General features: G+C 38.1%; 1 protein-coding gene across 9 annotated transcripts in view; it reads right to left on the reverse strand.

The window, feature by feature from the left end:
• WDFY3 (WD repeat and FYVE domain containing 3) overlaps window positions 1-20,792 on the reverse strand; it is a 324,335-nt gene that overhangs the window by 84,040 nt on the left and 219,503 nt on the right. For 4 of the 9 annotated variants that reach the window (XM_072622964.1, XM_072622962.1, XM_072622960.1 and 1 more), the window contains 9 exons: window positions 18,249-18,369; window positions 17,776-17,993; window positions 14,401-14,636; window positions 12,651-12,785; window positions 9,580-9,834; window positions 7,251-7,484; window positions 2,860-2,959; window positions 1,613-1,773; window positions 305-534 (listed from right to left, as the gene is read on the reverse strand). In XM_072622964.1, coding sequence (XP_072479065.1) covers window positions 305-534; window positions 1,613-1,773; window positions 2,860-2,959; window positions 7,251-7,484; window positions 9,580-9,834; window positions 12,651-12,785; window positions 14,401-14,636; window positions 17,776-17,993; window positions 18,249-18,369 — 1,690 coding nt within the window. The remainder of the gene's footprint in view (window positions 1-304; window positions 535-1,612; window positions 1,774-2,859; window positions 2,960-7,250; window positions 7,485-9,579; window positions 9,835-12,650; window positions 12,786-14,400; window positions 14,637-17,775; window positions 17,994-18,248; window positions 18,370-20,792) is intronic. The other 5 variants (XM_072622967.1, XM_072622966.1, XM_072622963.1 and 2 more) reach the window with 3 other exon arrangements.

Here is a 20,792-nt window from a genome sequence, read left to right on the forward strand (position 1 = left end):
AAAATCAGCTTTTATAAGAAAAGTTTGGCTAATTTTGCTTACTTTCCATTTTTAAAAATTTGCATGTGGTCAGAGGATCAAAAGATTTGGGAACCGTTTTACAGGAAATTGTGGACAGCAGACAATGCCCTCAATAAGTAGTAAGGCATGAGTCAAGATTTGAACTCACAAACTTTTGCTCCAAATCTAAGAGGGCAGGAATATTACTGTGCCAACCATCATTAGCATGAAACTTAAAAAAAAAAAAAAAAGTGGACGACAGTTTCCGAACGTCAATATGACGAGTTTGTCTGAAAGCACTCACCTTCCGACATGCAGATTAATCAAGCAGTGAGCCAGACAGCTGATGAAGTCTTGGTCGTGATTTCCTGGCCCTAGGATTAAGTTTCTGTTCACAGTAAGGACCCTAAGAGAATCGAGGAGAGCAACTTGCTGTGGGACTGTTTTGTGTGCCCTTGAAAACTGGTACAAGATGGTCCTATTTAGGCAGTGGTAAACGGCATCCAGTGACAACCCTTGGGATCTTCGTTTTGACTAATTAAACATATGAAAAGTATATGGTAAAATGAACAGTGCAGTATCTTTACAACAAGGAATGCTCTGCTGATGCTAACAAAATAATTTACTATTCATAAGAACATTTGGGGAAAAGATGAACATTGCTCAATGTATAGTTTAATTAACTGAGAAGGAAACCAGAAAATATTTGGTAAGAAGCTTCTATTTCAAGTGCTTTTTGGGTACCACTCTGGCTTTAAAAAAAAAAAAAAGAAGCAAACACAATAACCTGAGGAAATGCTGTGATTCTTATGCAACAGCCTAGCAGTTTACTATTTGCAACATTTTTTTCCCATGAACTACTGAACAAAGCATAAAAATAACCCTTATTCACAAGTAACAGAGCCACAGATTGGCATGGAACACTCAGAGGAAGGGGACAGAAGAAACAGGAGAATCATGGCTTGGCAAAATACCAAAACGCTGGCTGACCCTCTAATGCCTTTCCTTTTGAACTTACTCGCAATGAGCACCGTAAAAATGAACCAACTAGGTAGCAACTGGAACTGCTGTAGGGGTCGGCCTTCAGGTCCCCAAGTGCAGCCCTTTGACTGAATCCAAACGTCACAGAATAAATTGCTATTGTCTTCACTTGAGTATCTAGAGGACCACATGTGGCCTCAAGGCTAGAGGTTCCCCACCCCATCTTTAGGGGGCAAACAGCATCAGGAATTCTAGTGTTGGCCACAAACTGACAGGTGGGTCAACCAGATCAATTCCTTCTGAGAAAAAATTTGAAAACAGATTGCTGTACGCTTCTTAGTAAGCATTCCTTCATGTAGAAATACAAAGGGAGAAGATTTATTTTGGCTTCCTCTCAAAGCTACTCTCTTACAATCATCAGTAAAATATCGTTGATAATTAAATACAAAAAACATTAGCTCCTACGCTGTGCTGGGGGCTAAAGACACAAGCACACAACTAAACCAATCCCTCCTGGTGCAAGCCTGCATTCTACAGTGCTGCCATCATTATTATTAATCATCAGTATTAGTGTAAAAAAAAAAAAACCTATTACAAAAGAATCTTTGTATAATAGGCTTGAACAGGTTACCTGTGCAATTAGTTGGATAATAAAATCGATAAGAAGTTTAGATTCCTTATTGAACATTCCCTGCCAAAGCTTGTCTACCACACGCTGGGTGAAATAAAATACATTGTTCACTAGCACTTGGTAACTTCCTCCACTGGTAATGGGTAGAGATGCATCTTCCCCTAAATTCCAGAAACAAAAGTGACAAGAAAATGAATACACATGCAACAGAAGACGAAAAGAAGCTCTAAAATATGTCAGCTAGTACTATACTATCTGAACTACTTAACCTATTTTTAGATAACTGGGTAACTGTGGGGAAAACAATCTTCTCTGCAGATTATTTAACTTAAAATAAACTAAGCACAACAACTTCTTCTTGTAATTTTCTCATCTGTAAAATGAAATAATCCTACCTACCATGAGAATCACAATGAAATCATGCAAGTGAAAATGATTTTAAAATTATACAAATGCTGTCTATTCTATCTTAAGTATTACCCACTCCATAGAGTATATTTCACCTCATAAATATTCTCAGTTTAAGCAAAAGTTGGACTTGGCACATCTATCTCAGGATGTACTTTTTGCACACTGACAATATTCAAAATCTCTGGGTAAATATTTTTTAAAGCTAAAGGTAACGGGGCAATAAGAGCATTCTGGCATCCAAGATTAAAATAATTCACTGATCCAATTTGGCAAGCATTAAATGCCTGCCATACGAAAAGACTGAAACTAGCACATGCATCAAAAAAATTTTTATGTAAATATTTCTTCTGTTTTCAGAAGAAACTGCCACTACACTACACTTCAATACATTTTTATCATGGCACGCAATGATAAAGGTGGCATTTCCTCTCTCATAGAAAGTCTGTTTAAAAAAACAAACAACAAACCAAACCTCTACAGATTAGAATAATTAGACTGTCTGTAAGTAGTTCATTTTATAAAGTCTGGAAGAATTAAATATTAATAAAAGGAAGATGTTTTTAAACTATGAAAAAAAGTCTTTCCTTTTTTTCTGCCCAACCTTCACATCTTCTGTACTCCAGACACACATGCCACAATTCATATGAAAAATTTAGGACAGAATTCTTGATTTTTATTTTTGCTTTTTTCTATATTTAATGGGTGCAGAGGAGAAACAGAAAAGAAAGATCCTTTAAAAATAGAGTTCAAACAGGAAGAAGAAGAGGAAATTTAAGATTCATTTGGGTTTCTTAATGAAGATGACTAATAAAAGCCAAAGGAAAAATATAAATTACCCAATAAAACATCAGCTGCGAGCAAGTGGTCCATGACACTATCTAAAACATAAGTCTGAAATTCTTTCTGCTGAGTTCTTGTAGACCTTTCAGGAGAAGCCTGCAAAGGAAAAGACTCTTAGGACTACAACCCTAGAGAGGAAGAAATAGTACGATTTTCAATCTAGTAATATCATCAAACATCAATTTTTTTAAAACCGTCAAACAGCAAAATATGACACAAAATAGTACAAACGTTCACAAATCTTAGAATTTCATTTTTATTAGTGAAATCCTGTTAGTCTTCCGTAATGGAGTTGTCATCTCCACTATGACAAAACTTTTATACCTGTTTATCTCTCAAATTCTGTTCCTTAGTGGTATGCATGATTTGTTTCCCTAGTGAAATATTAAACTTTTAAAGGACAGAGAATCACAGAGAAGGGATCTTAGAAACTATGTAGTCCAGAACTTTAAGAAATCCGTTCCACAACATATCTAAGTGGTTATCTGTCTTTTGCCAGGAGATCCCCATAGTCTGACCAGCTGGTCTACAAGTCTCAAACAGGCCTGTTTCAGTCTGGATAGCTGTCAGGGGAGTTTTCCTTATATGAAGGCTAGATGTGTCTCTCTGAAGCTTTTACCCATCATGCCTAGTTTTGTGACCCAGGGCCACGAAGAATAAGCCTAAATTCTTCTTCCATGTGGGAGGTCTTTGTTCCTTCATGTCACAGAGTTGGATGAAAACAACAGTCAGTTTGGATGTGCTCTGCTCCAAGCTATACGTGCCCAGTACTTCTGACCACTACTCATGTGGCACAGTCTTGTGGCCAATTATCACCCTGGCATCCTTCCTTGCATACAGTGCTTAGGACTACATGCGATACTACAGAGTGGTCTGACCAGAAAGGACTATGGTGGAACAACTGCTTCCTAATTCCTGGACCTTGTATGTTTCTTCTTGTAGCCCAAGATAATTCTAGTGTTTCTGGGCGTGTTATCCAACTGTTGATTCACACTGGGCTTGCGGGATGCTCAAACTCCCAGATCTTTTGCTGAGGAATTGTTGGTAGCCTAGCTCTGTTTCTTCCAGATGTCACCTAACTCACAGATCACCTAGGGTACATAGGAAGCAATCCTCAGAACTCTCATGGAAACTCATTCCCACCTTTTTTAAAGACTTATGTACTACATAGAACACAAATTACTCATACACTTATCTCTTCATTACAGATCCTAAGCTACTTGAGACACACTCCCTTCTCTCAATACATCTTTGCATCTTCTTAAAGAGGTTTGCCAAACGAAGAAAGGATGAATGATTTAATTGTAGACATCTTTCTAGGAAACACTTATTTCCAGCTAAGAGGCAGAAATTATGCTTCCTTATAGGCTTTCTAAAGTTGTGGTTGATAACAGCACTGTTCCAAGTCTCTGTACACCTTGTTCTGGCTCTACCCACTTCACTGCTTCTGTCCATACTTGTCTTTCTAGGCTTCTTTGAAACTTTTTACAGTAATTTATTTTGCTCTTCCTCAAATGATAGCTATCCAGTGTTTCTAGATCTGTTATAAAAATGTAGAACTATAAATATTTTTGAATATACGGTTTAATCTCTTCAAGGTATAGCTCTGTTACTTCCCTATAATAGCAGGATGTTGGAAAAGACTAAGCACAGTCAGCCAAGCTGAGCTGTCCAGCCTAGGAGCAGCCCACGGTGGTCTGCCACTGCTCTTTTGTACTTAGGACCAGAAAGTGATGGCAACAGCCTGTGAGTCCCCTATGGGAATTAAATCTTACGAGTGGCTCCGATTCCTTTTAAGGAAAAAGAAGCCTGACTTGCATGTGGGTGGAGGATATTGCTTCCTATTACAACACCCATTTATCAATCTGTCATTTATCTATTGTGGAATGGCTGCACTTCTTATCTTTCAGAAGCTACATAACTTGGATCTAAAACCTTTATCAAAGGAATTTGCTATGAATATTTCTCCAGTGACATTTCTCTTCTAATTCTCACTGGATTGGTTTGGTTTTCCTTTAATTTTTCTCCATTAGGAAACATTTAAAAATTAATCTGTATTTTCCCCTCCTTGCTCCCATTCCACTGAATAAAAAAAAAAACAAAGGCCTCAATGTATAGGTGCATTGTTAGACAAACCAAATTCCACATTAGCCATGTTCAAAACACGCCTCACTGCTCTGCAAGTTTATCACCTCTCTAACAGGGAATGTTTTGTTTCACCTTCATTATTTCATATGTGTGGTTTATCAATGAGTTGATCAGTTTTAATGTCTTTCAAAGTTTTTTTTTTCTCTGTTATCACTGTGCAGTTTGTTCTCCTAGGTCTCATTCACTTCACTCTCTGTTACTTTATAAGATGTCTCTTGGTTTCTTCTGAAATTCCTTACTTCTGTTTTGTAATTTCTTGGTTTCTCATGAAGTCATTAGCTTCCATCTGCTCCATTCTAATTTTTAAAGAACTATTTTCTTCAGTGAGCTTTTCAACCTCCTTTTCCATTTGGCCAATTCTACTTTTGAAAGCATTCTTCTCCTCACTGACTTTTTGAACCTATTTTGCCATTTGAGTTAGTCTATTTTTAAAGGTGTTCATTTCTTCAGCATTTTTTGGGTCTCCTTTAGCAGGCTGTTGACTTGTTTCTCATGATTTTCTTGCATCGCTCTCATTTCTCTTCCTAATTTTTCCTCCACCTCTCTTACTTGATTTTCAAAGTCTTTTTTGAGCTCCTCTGTGGTCTGAGACCACTGCATATTTATTTTGGAGGTTCTGGATGCAGAAGCCTTGACTTTTAGGTCTTCCTCTGATGGTATGCATTGTTCTTCCTCATCTGAAAGGATGGAAGAAAATACCTACTCACCAAGAAAGTAGCCTTCTGTTGTCTTATTCTTTTTCCCTTTTTTGGGCATTTTTCCAGCCAGTTACTTGACTTTTGAGTTCTTTGTCAAGAGGAGGGTATACTTTGGGGACTTGTAAGTTCTCAGTTCTGGCACAATAAAGGGAGAGAAGTTTACTCCTCTCCTGATCTCCACTCTGGTCTGAAAGCAACAGCACTCTTTTCTGTGAGTTGAAATTCCTTACTTTTTATGAAAATCTTAATTTCTTACAGAAATATAATATTTTGTTTTGCCATTACCCAAGAAAGAGACACAACCCCTTAGATTCCAAGGCTATCATGAAAACAGCTACAAATATTTTTGAACATATGTATCCTTTTCCTCTTTCTTTGATCTCTCCAGAATATAAGCCTAGTGGTGTCATTTCTGATATACACAGTTTAGGAACTCTTTGGGAATGGCTACAGACTGTTTTTCAAAAGTTCACAGTTTCACTGGGGTGCCTGTTTTATCAAAGCCCCTTCAACATTTGTCATTTACTTCTTTTGTCATTGGCTAGTCTGACCAGCGTGAGATATTTGTATTTGCACACATTCAGTGTTGTCTTCCTTCCACTCCTTACCCAGGAGTGTTTGTTACTTGTGCTTTCTCACCCACATTTTATTTATTTCTGACTTCCACTGCATATTACAAGGTCATGCCCAAGTCTCTATCTGTTCCTGTTTGGTGCTGGCCCTCCTCAGTGATATGCTGGCTGCATAAATATCAGATGTTATCATCCTTCCCTGAGATGGCTACTATTTGGAAATTTAACAGGGCTACATTTTATTCAATTGTATGCTTCATTAGCAAGAACTGTTCTTATTTAATTACAACTGAGATTCTGAGCACACTTCCCCCCCCAAAAAAGCCCTTTTTGTCTGCTTAGTGTCCAAGTGTTACTAATTATGGTAAAGCTATCTTACTAAACAATTCCCTATTATCATCATATGAATTGCCTTGATCAACAGGAGTACTGAGTTGCAGCACTTCTGCAAGTCACAAGAGGGAGCACTTACTGTCCAGGTAGTACTGATGAAACATTACCATCATTTAGCAGCACTGGTTTATAGCAAATAAGATTGTAGGGCCAGTCTTTCCTATTCATCTCTTCACTTTTTTGAGATTTGGCAGGCAAACATTTTTTATGGTTTTCAGGAATTATCAACGCTGTCAGAAAAAGTGCTCAGTCACATGCTCATTCTGATGTAGAAAGCTACAAGAAAACAGGGCTGGAACCACAGTGGGGATAACTCCCTGGTGCAAAGCAGTGATCTAGAGATGCAGATCAGCATCTCCAGTCATTCCAGTCTTCATGGTGTACCCTAAAGTACCTTTATGGAGCACAGATGTGACACAAGCTTTCTACATGTGAGAAACATTTTCTACATTTCTACTATAAAATGCTTATACTAAGTGGAAAATTTGCAAACACCTTTTTGATCCAGAAGGATTATATACATTCTACCTCTGGCAGTGCAGCTACATTGAGATAAGCCCATTTCCTTGATGTTACCTCCAACAGCAGGTCAATCAATGGAGTCTGCTTGCTGGCAGGTGTGAGACAGAGATTGTCTATAATCAAGACTCTCATGAAATCAAAAACAAACTTTTTTGCTGGGTGGTTGGTCAAGTAGGTTTTGGAGCCAACATTACAGTATTCTGATTGGCTTCTGTTCATTCCTGTGTCGACTGCAAAGGCTTTGAACTCTTCCGCTGGAGACCCTACTTCATCATCAAGATCAGTAACCTGTTTAAAAATGAAACAGAAAAATGTCAGTCTTCCCATTACTAGTAACTTTTATTTAGCATAGTGCTAATTTCTATTTGTTCGTATGTAACAATCAACTACATTATAATGGTATTGGCTACTTTGTATAGTTTACCTATTATTCAATTACTTCACAAATTAATTCCACTGCTATTTCATTTGACTTTTCATTCGTGGTTAAAAGTCATCATACTATATAAAGGGAGTTCTTTAAATGATTTCCAACTGAAATGGACAAAAACAACACTATAAAATGCTAATAATTAAGATTTTTAAATTAAAGATAGGTTTCTTGATCATTAGTTAAATCTAATATGGGATCATCTTAAATTAATTTGATGGATTATGTCAAGATAATGACCTATGTCAACGGACATGAGTTGAATCTTCATGAGCTATCTATGAGCTAACTATCACCAACTTTCAGCTCAGGACTTGGGATCAGAGTAAAAGAGGTTTTTCCATTTATTCAGTTTTCCTGCAGTTAATGAGAAGTATAAAGCAAAAGGGAAATTCAAGAGACATAAATAGTGTGAAAGAAAAGTAAAAGATATTTCTGTTACATTGCTAGGATGATTTCATTGGACATTTGCTCATCTTTCCACAGCTCTAAAACAATAATTATCTCTACATATGGGGGGGGAGGGGGGGCGGAAGAGTTGGTATGATTCATTGTTTTGCTCCAGGCCACAGAAACAAATCAGAAAAAGAAACAGCCATTTTACATCACAAGATGATAGACTCAGAGCTGGAAGAAACCTTAGAGGCATACAGTAACCCCTGCATTTGATAGATGAGGAGCCTAAGGCACACAAAAGGTCACACTGCTAGGATGCTTTGTAGTTGGAATCTGAACCTGAGTCTGCTGAGTCGAGTGCCCTGTTTACTCCACCAGGCTGCAAGGTGGCAACAGAATCATCATTCTGACCTGGAGCGTGACAGCAACAACAGGACACAGTAACCCACTGTCCACATCACAGTTTATTATTGATTTCCTTTTATGTTAGGGTTAATAAAGAAAAATCAGATTCAAACAAATCCATTACAGTTAATGATGTCACACTTCGTTACTTTTGAAAATGATGAAATCCTAAAGTTTATAATAATTCAATCTCCTAATTGGATCATGCTTAATAAGTGCAAAAAATTTTACAAATAAGAATTAGAGCTCTGAAACCAAAACTGTAGGCCACATAGAATCTTCTAAGTGGTTGGAATACATAGCTTAATTCAGCAATGAGGAATTGAGAACTCTACCATGAGAAAAATGATAAGAATGGTGTGAAAGGAAAGGAAATGGGGCTCCCAGTAGCATGAGAGGAAGACTAAAATGTTTGGGGTTTTAGAGATATTCTAGAAAATGAAGTTCTACCTTATAGGCTGAGGATAAAATTATCAAAGGCTGAAATACAGGCTACTTTAAAACTGATTGTTTGACATACTAATTCCAGGCAGCATGGTTTTTTTGTCTCCCTTTCCTATGTCAAAAGTAGATTTTGGGGAGAACAAGACTGCCTCCATTTTTGCTACATTTACTATATTATATTTCTTTTTCTGTACAACATTGAATGCTCTAAATGTCTCCTTCAGTACCTACTTTCCCCAATCACTTTACAGTTATGAAGGAAAATCCAGAGGACTTGGAAGAGTTATAGGGACTCATCCAGCTCTCTTCATTCTCTCTAAAAAGGCGCATGGTAACAGATTAATAAGTGCTCATTAACAGACTGCTAAAGAAGAAATGTTTTATTTGGTCCGGTGTAAAGAGCTATGCTACAGGCCGTTGTAACATTTCAAGCATCCTCTTTCTTTTCCTAAAGATGAGCCTTCTACTATGTGACCTACCTGAACTTACTCAAACTGGGTCATGTAGCTCAGAAGGAGAGATACAGATCTAGATCTACATGTGTATACTATGTACATGCACACACCTGTATGACTGTACATATATACACCCATGTACATATGTATGTGTGTACATATGCATGTATGTGTGGTGCCATCTGTGGGGCACATGTCTATCACTTACTGATAGTGTCTGACACATTCTTAAGTGGATAAATAAATTGTGTACCTGTCTTACTGTAACCTGTGCTGGCTTATTCGTTTGGTGGCTACCAAGGACTCTGAAAATTCTTGCAGCACGTACCATTTCAGAGTACGGCCGGATGTTGAAGGGGAAGACAGTAGCTGCTAATGCACACAGAAACTCTGGGCTCATCCACATTGAACTGAGATCTGGAACATTGTGATATAAGTATCTGAAAAACTGCATCAGGGTGACAGGATATTCTCTGAGCCAAGACCCTTCCTCTTCTGATTGCCAGGGCTGTTATGGAAGCAAGAAGAGAAATAAAGAATTAGGGGATGGAAATGCTACTGCTTAAAAGTATGATGAGAAACTCACTGAAAACGTGTGAAACACACATGCTCACACACATACCAGCACAAATACAATTTGATGACTATTATATCATGACATATTTTTATATTGCAAAAACATTCCTCCCTGTACAATACGGATATTCAAAACTGCTCCTTCTTTGATATTCACAAAAACCTTTCCATGGAAAATCAAAGACAAATGAAGATAAAACACAGGAGACATTTTCTGGGCACTTCCTCTGGCAGCCTCCCATGCTTGCAAGGCTCTCCCTCCACAGCAATACTTAGTGACTTTTCTTTAAGTCCCAACTACAATCCCTCTTAATTCTAGTGCCTCTCCTCTGCTAATTACTACCAATTTATTGTACATAGGGGCTTGCTTTCTAAATATTTGTTTGCATTTTGTTTCTTCCATTAGACCATAAGACATAAAAATAAAAACACTGCTAGTGAAAATTAAAAGATAATCTCTATCACACTGCAGCTTGGCTACAAACATGTAGTGACGCGTGAAATAAGTCGGCCTCATTTCATGGTACACTGGTTGACATTTGCTTATCCTTCTACAACTCTAAAATAACAATTATCTCAGATCTCCTAATTCCCTGTAATTAGCACAGAAGTCTAGGGCCACTTCGTATAAGGACCAACTACCTCAATAAGCCCTACATACTATATACTATAAGAGAATACATATCTATTACGTAGTACTTTAGCACTACTATGGTAGTAGTAGCATGCTATACAACAATAACTGATTTACCTAATAATACCCTGAACCTGCAAAAACTTGAAGTATGTTCAATATACTCTTTAAAAAGGCAAGGAAGCAAGAAATATACTTTATAAAGATTTCCATGAAAAATTTCCATTTTTAAAAAATTGTTATACATATGGCTATATAAAATGACTCCAAACCTAAGGGGTTTTTGAAGCATGGAGACTTGACAGTATCACCTGAATTAACAATGTTTCCATGTGCGATTTTTGTGTTTGCTTTGTGAGGCAATGTGGCTTAGAGGGCCTGGAATCAGAAGATTCTTAAGTTCCCTGCCCAGTGCAGATGTCTGCTTATTTCTGTAGGTGCAAAAAAATCGCTTAGTTACTATGCGTTTCTATTTCTCATCAATGTGAGAATGTGCATTACACAATGGTGAGCTACTCTTAAAAGGTACCTGTGACAAATGGCTGTGTCATTCTGTAATCTGCCTGTGGTAAGCATGAGTACAATCCTTCCGTGTGTGTGTGTGTGTGTGTGTGTCTGTGTGTCTGTGTCTGTGTGTGTCTGTGTCTGTGTGTCTGTGTGTCTGTGTGTGTCTGTGTCTGTGTCTGTGTGTCTGTGTGTCTGTGTCTGTGTGTGTGTGTGTGTCTGTGTCTGTGTGTCTGTGTGTCTGTGTGTGTGTGTGTGTCTCTGTCTCTCAGACCACAGTCATCTCCAGGTCTCAATTCCAAGTCTTTGTGGGGAGATATTTTAAAGCACACAGATCTTTACTATCTACAAGTATATCTTACTGTAGGATAGGAGAAAGTATGATACCCACAGAACCACATCCCAAGGATTAAATCCTGACATGGCTATTGTGCCTGCTTTAACTCTTTGGGCCTCCACTTCCTTGTCGTTAAACAGTGAGCTCTAAATCTGTGTTCTGCAAAATAAGCCTTGCCCTAGTGATCTCAGAAGGTGGTTGCGATGAAAATGCTTTGTCATAGATTAAAATGTTATACAATGGAAGCTAATAAGGAAAAATGCCATAAAAAAATATCATGGGCCTCTGAGAAAATTTTTCATGAAATTTATAATACATGATGTAAGAGTGGGAGATGAAAAAGACCCACTCAAGTTAATTTAAAAAACAGAAGGCTCAGACCTTTGAACCTGAATTAAAGCAAAGTTGTCAACAAGTACTTAATCAATTTGGAAGCAGTAAAGTGCTTTAATCATTGGATGAGGGCACATAATCCCACTCAGGAAATACCTGGGATTGGCTGAAAGACTCAGAAACACTTCTGGACCAAGTATAACTGCACCTGGTAAGGCAGATCAAACTCTGGCTTTCCAAAAGCAGGCCAGTCTAGTGGTGGAACAGCACTAGCCAGACCTGGGAGAGGGAATCCCTGAGGGCTGGCAGAGTCCTGTCAAGATCATCAGAGCCAGAGATGACCCACTGGCAACTCCAAAGGGAGTAGTGGCTAATGGCAGCATCTGCTTTGGGATCTGACAGACACATGACAAACTTGACACTTGGGAGAAAGTAGTTTTAGGATGTTATGAAGGTACAATCATTGGCCTAACCCTTGGTGCCTATCAGAGATGGACGCCTAAGGGAGAAAATGACTTCTAGTCACAGGAGCTGAAACCCCCTTATCCTCATTTGTTCTCTATACCAGTGCTGATGTTTGTACTTACATCTGTGCCCACTCTCCCCACAGGACGCAATATTTAAAAAGTGAGTATAAGACGGCTTTTGATTGACAGATTTGGAAAATGCTTCATGAGAAAGTTTATTTTACAGGTATTAGCTAGGCATTGTACCTCATAACTTCTGAATTTCCTCAGTTCTAACAGAAGGATAATAAAATATATTTTGGAACAAATGCTTTGATAAGATTCTTCTATATCAAGGAAAGGTATTATTATCATGGAGATGAAAACTGTGGGAATAAGATTCTCAAAGTAACAGTAAACCTATGTCACAGTGGATCACTTTGTTAATGTTCTGTTCAGAATAGTCAAGGCAAATGGTACTGCATCATACTTACTGAATTTAGCATGCTGCGAAGCATTCCCAACAACAAAAAAGCAGCTTCTGTGCAAACATTGTGGATTGAAGAGACCACAGTCCCACTGGAGGCAGGAACTCCGAAGATAAATGTCCAAATGGAATCCAAATCAAACTACGGGGGGTAGGGGTGGGGGGAATAAAACGATCATTGGATACAGATTCTTTTCCTCAGTAAGAACTCAGATTTCTACTATTTTGACATCTTTAAAATAAAATTCTTTAAATGACCAGACTGAGGTTGGTCTAATAATCACAATCTGAAGAGACAGAATGAGAAGCAAACTTCACTTTCTCCTATATCCTACAGTACCTACCTATCCAAAAAGATAACTATTTTAAAAGACTTCATATATTCCTTTCAATAAATTATTACCAAAGAAAAATTCCAGAATAAATTAACCTGATGATCAAAGGAATGAAATCACAGGAAATTGTTAGCTGGTTAACTGCTGAATTCAAAGCACAATAATTTTCTCAATTAGAAAATAATTTGAATGAATATCTACCTCCCCAACAAATAAACAAACAACTTTCTAATTCAGTTTCATGCTGCTCACGCAAGTCTTGCAACTAAAGTAAGATGCAGCTATGGGGATTTGTTTCATTAATAAAGTGGTTGTTTGGGGACCATATGAGCATGAAAATTAACTGCTATGAGATTCAACAGATCTCTTCGAGGTCATTCACCCACTTATTAGACCAACAGTAGGACACAGAGTTGAGGATTTTAATTCTAAAGGGATTACAAACTCTTGGAATTGACTAAGATAGCATTAGCACTTTGAAGCGTTCATGCTCCAGGATGCTGAAACATAATAAAGTCTAAGGTAAGTTGAAAATCCTTTCTATGCATGCTAGAATGATCTATTGACCTGTCAATCTACCTATCTTCCCATCTTCTACAACAAGTCTTGTCCAACCCCTCTTAATTCAGTGCCTTCTCTCTGTTAATTATGTCCTCTTTAGCCTGATTATAGCATGCTTTGAATATCTGTGCATATTGTCTGCTCCATTAGATTCCAAGCTCCTTGAGGCAAGGACTGTCTTTTGTTTCTTTTTATGTCCCCAATGCTTAGCGCAGTGCCTGGTAGTGAGGTCCTTGATAAAGATTGATTGCTTGACATACTGATTTGTGCTTACAACCCTCAGAAATCAGAAAGCATAAAAGCTTTGTTTTACCTTCTTTATCTTTATCTTCTACTTTCTCAACTTAGATGTTGCCTTAAAGTCTTTTAAAAATTAATATTAGCTTTAAAATAATCAGAAATAGTTTTAAATTTTATTTCTGTAATAACATGACATTTTTTTTAATTAACGCAACTCATTTGTGGAAATAACCAAATTAAATTCTTCATTCCTGGTTTTTCAAAAGAAAGCTATACTTTTAAAATACAGAATAAAATCCTACAAAATTACTTAGATTAGCAGTGAAAACGTTTATTTCAGTGCTGACTCTGTAACTGACATATCATATACATATAGGAAAATATGTACTTGTGACTGTAGGAAAAAATCACCTTTATTGTGAATTCAGAGTAAAGATATCTCCACATTTCTATTATGTCATCTTTTTACATGCGTACTAAATAATTTACAAAACTGGTAGAGACATGTTTTTGAAGAAATTAACCCATAATTTCCACTGGTAAACGCGTTCCCTCCCTCTTGTCCACACCTCCAGTCCCCAACCCCAAATTACAGGTGTGCCTTGCTGGATAAATTCCTACCTGGCAACCCTGATTACATCGGCTGCTGATGACAGGTACACTGACCTGCAGGTTTTCAGGCAGCTCGGCGACTGGCTGCTGCAGAAAGAGGGCCATGAGGAGGAAATAAAGGGCAGGGACATTAGTGTGCTTAGGGAGAAATGACTGAAGGACTGGAAAACCAGGAAAATGACAAGCGTCCCGGTTAATCTCCCTGATTGCTGATCGGCCACCAGCACTTCTGCCCACATTGAATCCTAAAGAAAAGGAGATTTAAAAATGAGTGTAAAACTTGGCACCAGTTCTTATTGTGCTACTACATAAAGCTTTGGAATAAAAAGGGTTAAACTATACTTATATCTAGAACATTCACACTAACAACAACAAATAGCAATCAACTATTGATTTAATCTGTCACAATCATATATAAAGGGCTGCCCCCAGAGGTAGTGGACTCCACTTCCCTGGCGGGGTGAGGGATGTGTCTCCAAATGGATGCTGAATAACAACTTGCCTACTGTGTAGCAGTAGGGATTTTTGGGGGGGCAATTTTTGGACTACACAATTGATCAGGTACTTCCAACTCTGAAATTCTGTGATGCTGTAACTTTGCTGTATGTTAGTATAACAGCACACAGGTTCTAACTGTGAGATTTAGGGGGCAAATATAAAGACATTTGGAAAACGATTCATGAGAAAATCAAAGTTCTATTCATTAAAAAACATGAAAGTTCATTTATTTCTCTAAATGGAAAATGAAAGAAACATGTAGCCAGAGTATATAGAGCACCAAAAATATTAATTTGCAAAATCCATGGGAGGCTACTTCACTGAATGAAATCATGGATTATGCATATTGGAAGGGTTGCGTTTCTGGGTGACTGGGAGGACAGTGGTGCCCTTGACAGTAATAGGTAAGTCAGGAATAGGGGAGGATTTGGGAGGAAAGATCATGAGTTCAGTTCTGGACATACTGAATGTAAGATGTTGAGCTATCCACTTCAAAATATCCCTTAGGCAGTTGGAGATGGGACACTAGAGATCTGGAATGAGAAAAATGCTGGACAAACAGGTCTAAGCATCAGCAATATGGAGATGATGGTTAAATCCATGGAGCACATGGGATCATCAAGCAAAATAGTTTAGAGGAAGAGGGAAGTGCCCAGGACAGAGTCAATATTACATACAGAGTGTGACCTGAACAAAGATTCAGCAAAGAAGAGTGAAAAGGAATAGCTACAGTAAAAGATGAACCAGGATAGAAGAATGTCACAGAAATCTAGCAAAGAGAGTAACAAAGAGAGTGATGACAGTGTCAAAGACAGAATAAATCACTAATTTTGACAATAAGATCATTGATGACTTTGGAGAGACAAGTTCGATGAGGTCAGAGGCAGGATGGCAACGAGTTCAGAAGAGAATAAGAGGACAGAACATGGAGACACTGGTTGTAGATCGCCTCATCAAGGATTTAACCACAAAAAGGAGGAGAGCTATTGGACAATAACTAGTAGGGATAAATGGAACAAGGGAGGAGTGTTCGTTCTTCTGTCGAGGACAGGCTTGGTTGGGTTAGGGGTAGTCAGAAGACAGAGGGAGATCCAAGGTTACAGGGAATATGGGATAAGAGAACATGAGATGGGTTGGGATGATCTGTGCATGTAGAAGGAAGGCATGGCTGAAGGAGATAGTGGTAGAGAGCATCTGAAGGGAAGGGAGATGAGGAAGAGGAAGATCCTCTTAGTAAATAGCCTCAATTTTTTTCAGTGAAATATGAGGAAAAGTGCTTAGCTGAGTGAGAAGAAAGGAGAGCTATGGGAGATTTGAGAAGGGATTAAAAAAAAGTTTGAAAAAGCCAGGGTGGTGAGTAGGACAGTGAGTGGAGAAGCTGGATGGCTTTGGAGCTTAAAGGATGTGGGTTCAAATCCCAACAATACCATCCACTATTTGTGTAATATTAGGTAAATTATGACCTATTAGAGTTTTAACTTATTAATTCATAAAATGGGGGAGGAGGGTGGAATGCTTCAATTCTCTTTCCAATAATTTTTTTCATTTGTTTGAGAATCCATCTTTCTTTACTGCAATAAATAAATAAATAAAGAGTGGGGACTGGACTAGATATCTTTCAGGTCCTTCTAGTTCTATATTTATGATACATATGGTATCTCTATAATGTCAATACATCAAAGCCTTACAATTTACCACCGTCTCAGTGTTAGAACTGCTTCTACCAGCACAGACTGCAAGGAGATGGAGCGAGAGTATTGTGGTTTTAGAGCAGTAAATGTCAGAGGCAGGACTGGAACTCAGGCCTTCTTGACGTTAAGTGTAGCCACCCATTTTATTACTTATTATGATATACTAAAGCATCTTCACTGTTTTATGAAAAGAAAGAAATAGTTCAGATGCCCAATATTGCTATGTGGGAGGTAGCCCTCATGAGAAGAAATTTATGAGTTTTGAGTTTTATGAGTAAATGAGTTTTGTTAAATTAATGTGGTGGGTGTGACTCTAACAGCAGCACCTTCTTAGTTCAGATTAGAGGCTGAGATTAACAAGGCATCAGGAGTCACTGCGGCACTGAGCTTCCCTGGATGCAGCCCCTGATCTCCTGCTGTCAAGGAGGTACGGGACGTCATGGTTTCAGACAACCATTAAGTCTGAGAGGCACTGCCCACATGGAGCTGAGACCTTCATGGTCCAGGCCTCGGAGCTGAGTCAGGGAAGCTGGGGCCAATCAGGTGGCATGGAAGAAGCAGTCAGGGAAGCTGTACAGTTAAAATTTATATTGTGCTCTAAAGGGTTTACAAAGGACTTTAAAAAACATTATTTCATTTTATCCTCAAAATAACCCTGGTGCTATTATTAGCTCCATTTTACAGATGAGGAAACTGAGGCAGGCAGAGATTAAATACTTGTTCAGGGTCATACAGCCAGTAAGTGCCTGAGGCCAGATCTGAACTCAGGTCTTCTTCCCTCTAGATCCAGGGCTCTCTCTATTCTATTGAATCCTGTAGGAATGAACGAACATTATGAGAAATTTAAAATCTAAACTATTCTTAATAATGTCATTTTCAAAACACTGATTTAAAGTATAGTCTAAATAAAAAATAATAGAAATATATAGTCACATGCTACAAAATGACACCGTTATAGGACAGAGAAGCGGCAGATCCACTAGTAACAATACAAAAAAAGAAAAAATGAAGAATGCATTGGCATGGAAGGTATTTCTTAACTAAATTCACAAATGAAAACGTGAACCTTTTAAGAATATCGGATATTGGGGAAGAGATAGGAAAACATAACATAATATGAACCAGCAATCACAAGCTGTCTCTAAGGTCAGGTAGAACATAAAGTCTTGCTTCTTCTAGGTAAAACGTTCCATACCTAGCACAGTGCCAATTTTATTGGTCAAGACAGAGTCCGTCTGCTCAAGCCAGCCTCCGCCACTGAGTCCTTCTTTAAACTTGATAAGAACAGACTGGTTACTCAGCAGGACAACCAGAATCCTCATGGCTGCAGTCACTGTCGTGGAGTGCAGATGTTCCTCAGTAAACATCAGGAGCCAGTCAAAGCCCAGAGTCCTGACCAGGTCCTCACAAGCTCTAATCAAGGGGAAGACGATCAAGTTCCAAAATTAGTTTCAGAGTTCAGTCAGACAAGATCCAAAGCCTTATGATGAAATAACTCTTGTGTCTGTCTTAAGATTTCAGAATGCAATGAACTTTCTTTAAAATGAAATGATGATGCAAGTTATTTCTCTAGGTATTCTCAAGTGAAGTTAGTTGACTTATTGTATCAATTTTCGAAGCACATCAAACTGAAGAGAAATAGGAACAATCAGCAGGAAATGTACTTACTGTATATTAATGCTTGTCTTTTCCTTTGATGAGTAGACTAGTTTGAGTAGAATATCTAACAGTCTATTTCTCAGAAGGATAAGATTAGCGGATACAAGACCTCCCAAATCTTCCTCAGTTCCTAAAAGAAAAGAGACAGCTCACAGCCCACAAAAACGTCCTCTGGGCACTGAAACCACACAATTCTCTTCCCCAAACAAGTCACATAGAAAAGCTTTCTTATGTATCTTACAAATAACAAGAAAAAGAGAAAAATCTCAAAAACTCAGCTCTTTTCTCTTATTCCTGAGATACTATTTTCTAAGCTCTGGTTTAATCCGAATTGCTGACATGGGTATTCTTACACAGAAATATAATAATTTTTACCCATAATGGATAACTGATTGACAGGGAAAAAATATCAACTTCTTGTCACAGAAAAGTAAAACATAACAAAAGCCCATAACAATGTAATAATGTAGGTGGCTGTAAATATACTTCTTTCCCATATTGTATACAATACTGGGACAGAGGATATAGAGAAGAGATGGTGGGGTAAGGAAAAAAAAGAATAATCCATGGAAGGGATAAGAAGAAAACAAGATAGGCAAAGAAAGGGAAAGACAAAAATGAGAGCCACGGAGGTGAGAAAAAGGAACACTGATGGAAAGAAGGAGGAAGAAATTTCTGGGAGGGAGGGAGGAATTAGAAAAGATGAAAAAAATAAGAAAATGTGGAGGTGAAGAGAAAGAGGCAGAGGAAAAGTGAAGGAGAAAAGGAGAACTGTAGAGGCAGAGAGGAAAAAATATTTGTTGAAAGAAGGTTCTTTCCTACTCCTTGGTACAGGCTATAGCTGAGGAGCAGAAGAGGAGGGTTATATATCACTCTGTATATTCAGGCTAAATCTCTCCCCTGAATTTCAATTCTATCTCACCAATTTCATTATTACATTTTCAACTGGATGTTCCAGATTGCAAAGATTTTGAGATTGGAAAAATCTCAAAATTCACATGTGCAAAACAATTATTTTTCTCCTCAAATCCTACCCTATTCCAAACTTTCCTGTTTCTGTCAAAAGCACCCACCATTCATCCAGTCTTCTAGGTCCTAAGCTTGGCATTATCCTTCGCTGCCCCTTCTCCCTCACCCCATCTACGCGTTCCAGTACTAATCTCACCATTTCGATCTCCACAACACATCACATTGAATCCCGTCTCTCCACTCACAGAGCTACTATCTGAATTCAGGTTGTCCTCACTTCTCACCTAGATGATTACAAGAGCCTCCTACCTTCCCCAGACTCAAGTCCCTCCATACCACAGAAGCCAAAGTGACTTCCCTTAAACAGAGAGAGAGAGATCTGACCACATCCCTCCTCCCCTTTTAGGAACAAGAGAAATGCCTTTTATACCCTGGCCCCAAACTCTCTCCCTAGTCTTGACCAGCATTGCTGCCCCTTCTGTACCTTTTGTTCCAGTCAGACTGGCCTCTCTATTCCCACATATGCCAGCCCATCTCCTAGGTCACCACGCTTTTAGACTAGACTTTACCCATGCCTCCACTCCTTTCTTCCTTTAAGACTCAGCTCAAGCACCACCTTCACGAAGCCCTTCCTGATCCTCAGCTGCTAGTACACGCCCTCCCAAATAACCTTGTATTTAATTAAACTGAATATAATCTCTTTATATTTCTTTGATGGGTATTTATTTTGGTACCTGCTGTTTTCCTCATAGGCAGCAAGGTGGTGCTGTGGTTAGAGCATAGAGGCTGGAGTCAGGAAGACCTGAGTTCAAATCTGATCTGAGACATTTACAGCCTGTGTGACCTTGGGCAAATAATTTAATCTGTCTGCCTTGGTTTCCTCATTTCAAGCAATTTGCCATTTCTGCACCATGTATTTGGTAAAAACATGATAACATAGCATCCATAAGTGAATACTTACTGTTTGTGAGGGGAAAGAAAACAAAGATAACACATGTACAGGTCATAGGAGTTGGAGGAAGTTGGAGGATGAGGTGGACAAGAGAGATGTCCTGAAAAGTTCCTTTACTTATTCCAAAAAAGTTCCAGGTAAGTAAAAATCTTAAAAATCCAAGTTTGTAAAGGTTCTTCACCATTTTGTGTCATAGATCCCCTTTGGGAATCCAGTAATGTCTTGGGACTCCTCAAAGTCATGTTTTTAAATGAATAAAATATAACACACAGGATTACAAAAGAAATCAACTATATTGAAAAGCAGCTATAAATTTTTTTTTTTATTTTTAGTTCACTGACCCTAGATCAAGAACCTTTGTTCTAAGGGCACTGGATTATAAAAGAACCGTACTATATAAAGCCTTTTAAAACAGGATTTTTTTTTTTGTAGAAAGAGGAAATCACATCTTAATTAATTTGGTTTTTTTAAATAATAAATATTTATAGGGTCCAGAAGATTCATAACATGAGAACTGCTTTCATTTTCATTTACACATTTGTTGATTTTTTTGCCTTAATTTTGCTTGTTCAAGTTACATGTAATTTTTTTCAATTGAATTTTTTTTATTGTGGATTTAACATTCAAACCAA

Source organism: Notamacropus eugenii, chromosome 7 (assembly GCF_028372415.1).
Source record: "Notamacropus eugenii isolate mMacEug1 chromosome 7, mMacEug1.pri_v2, whole genome shotgun sequence".
Classification (NCBI taxonomy): domain Eukaryota; kingdom Metazoa; phylum Chordata; class Mammalia; order Diprotodontia; family Macropodidae; genus Notamacropus; species Notamacropus eugenii.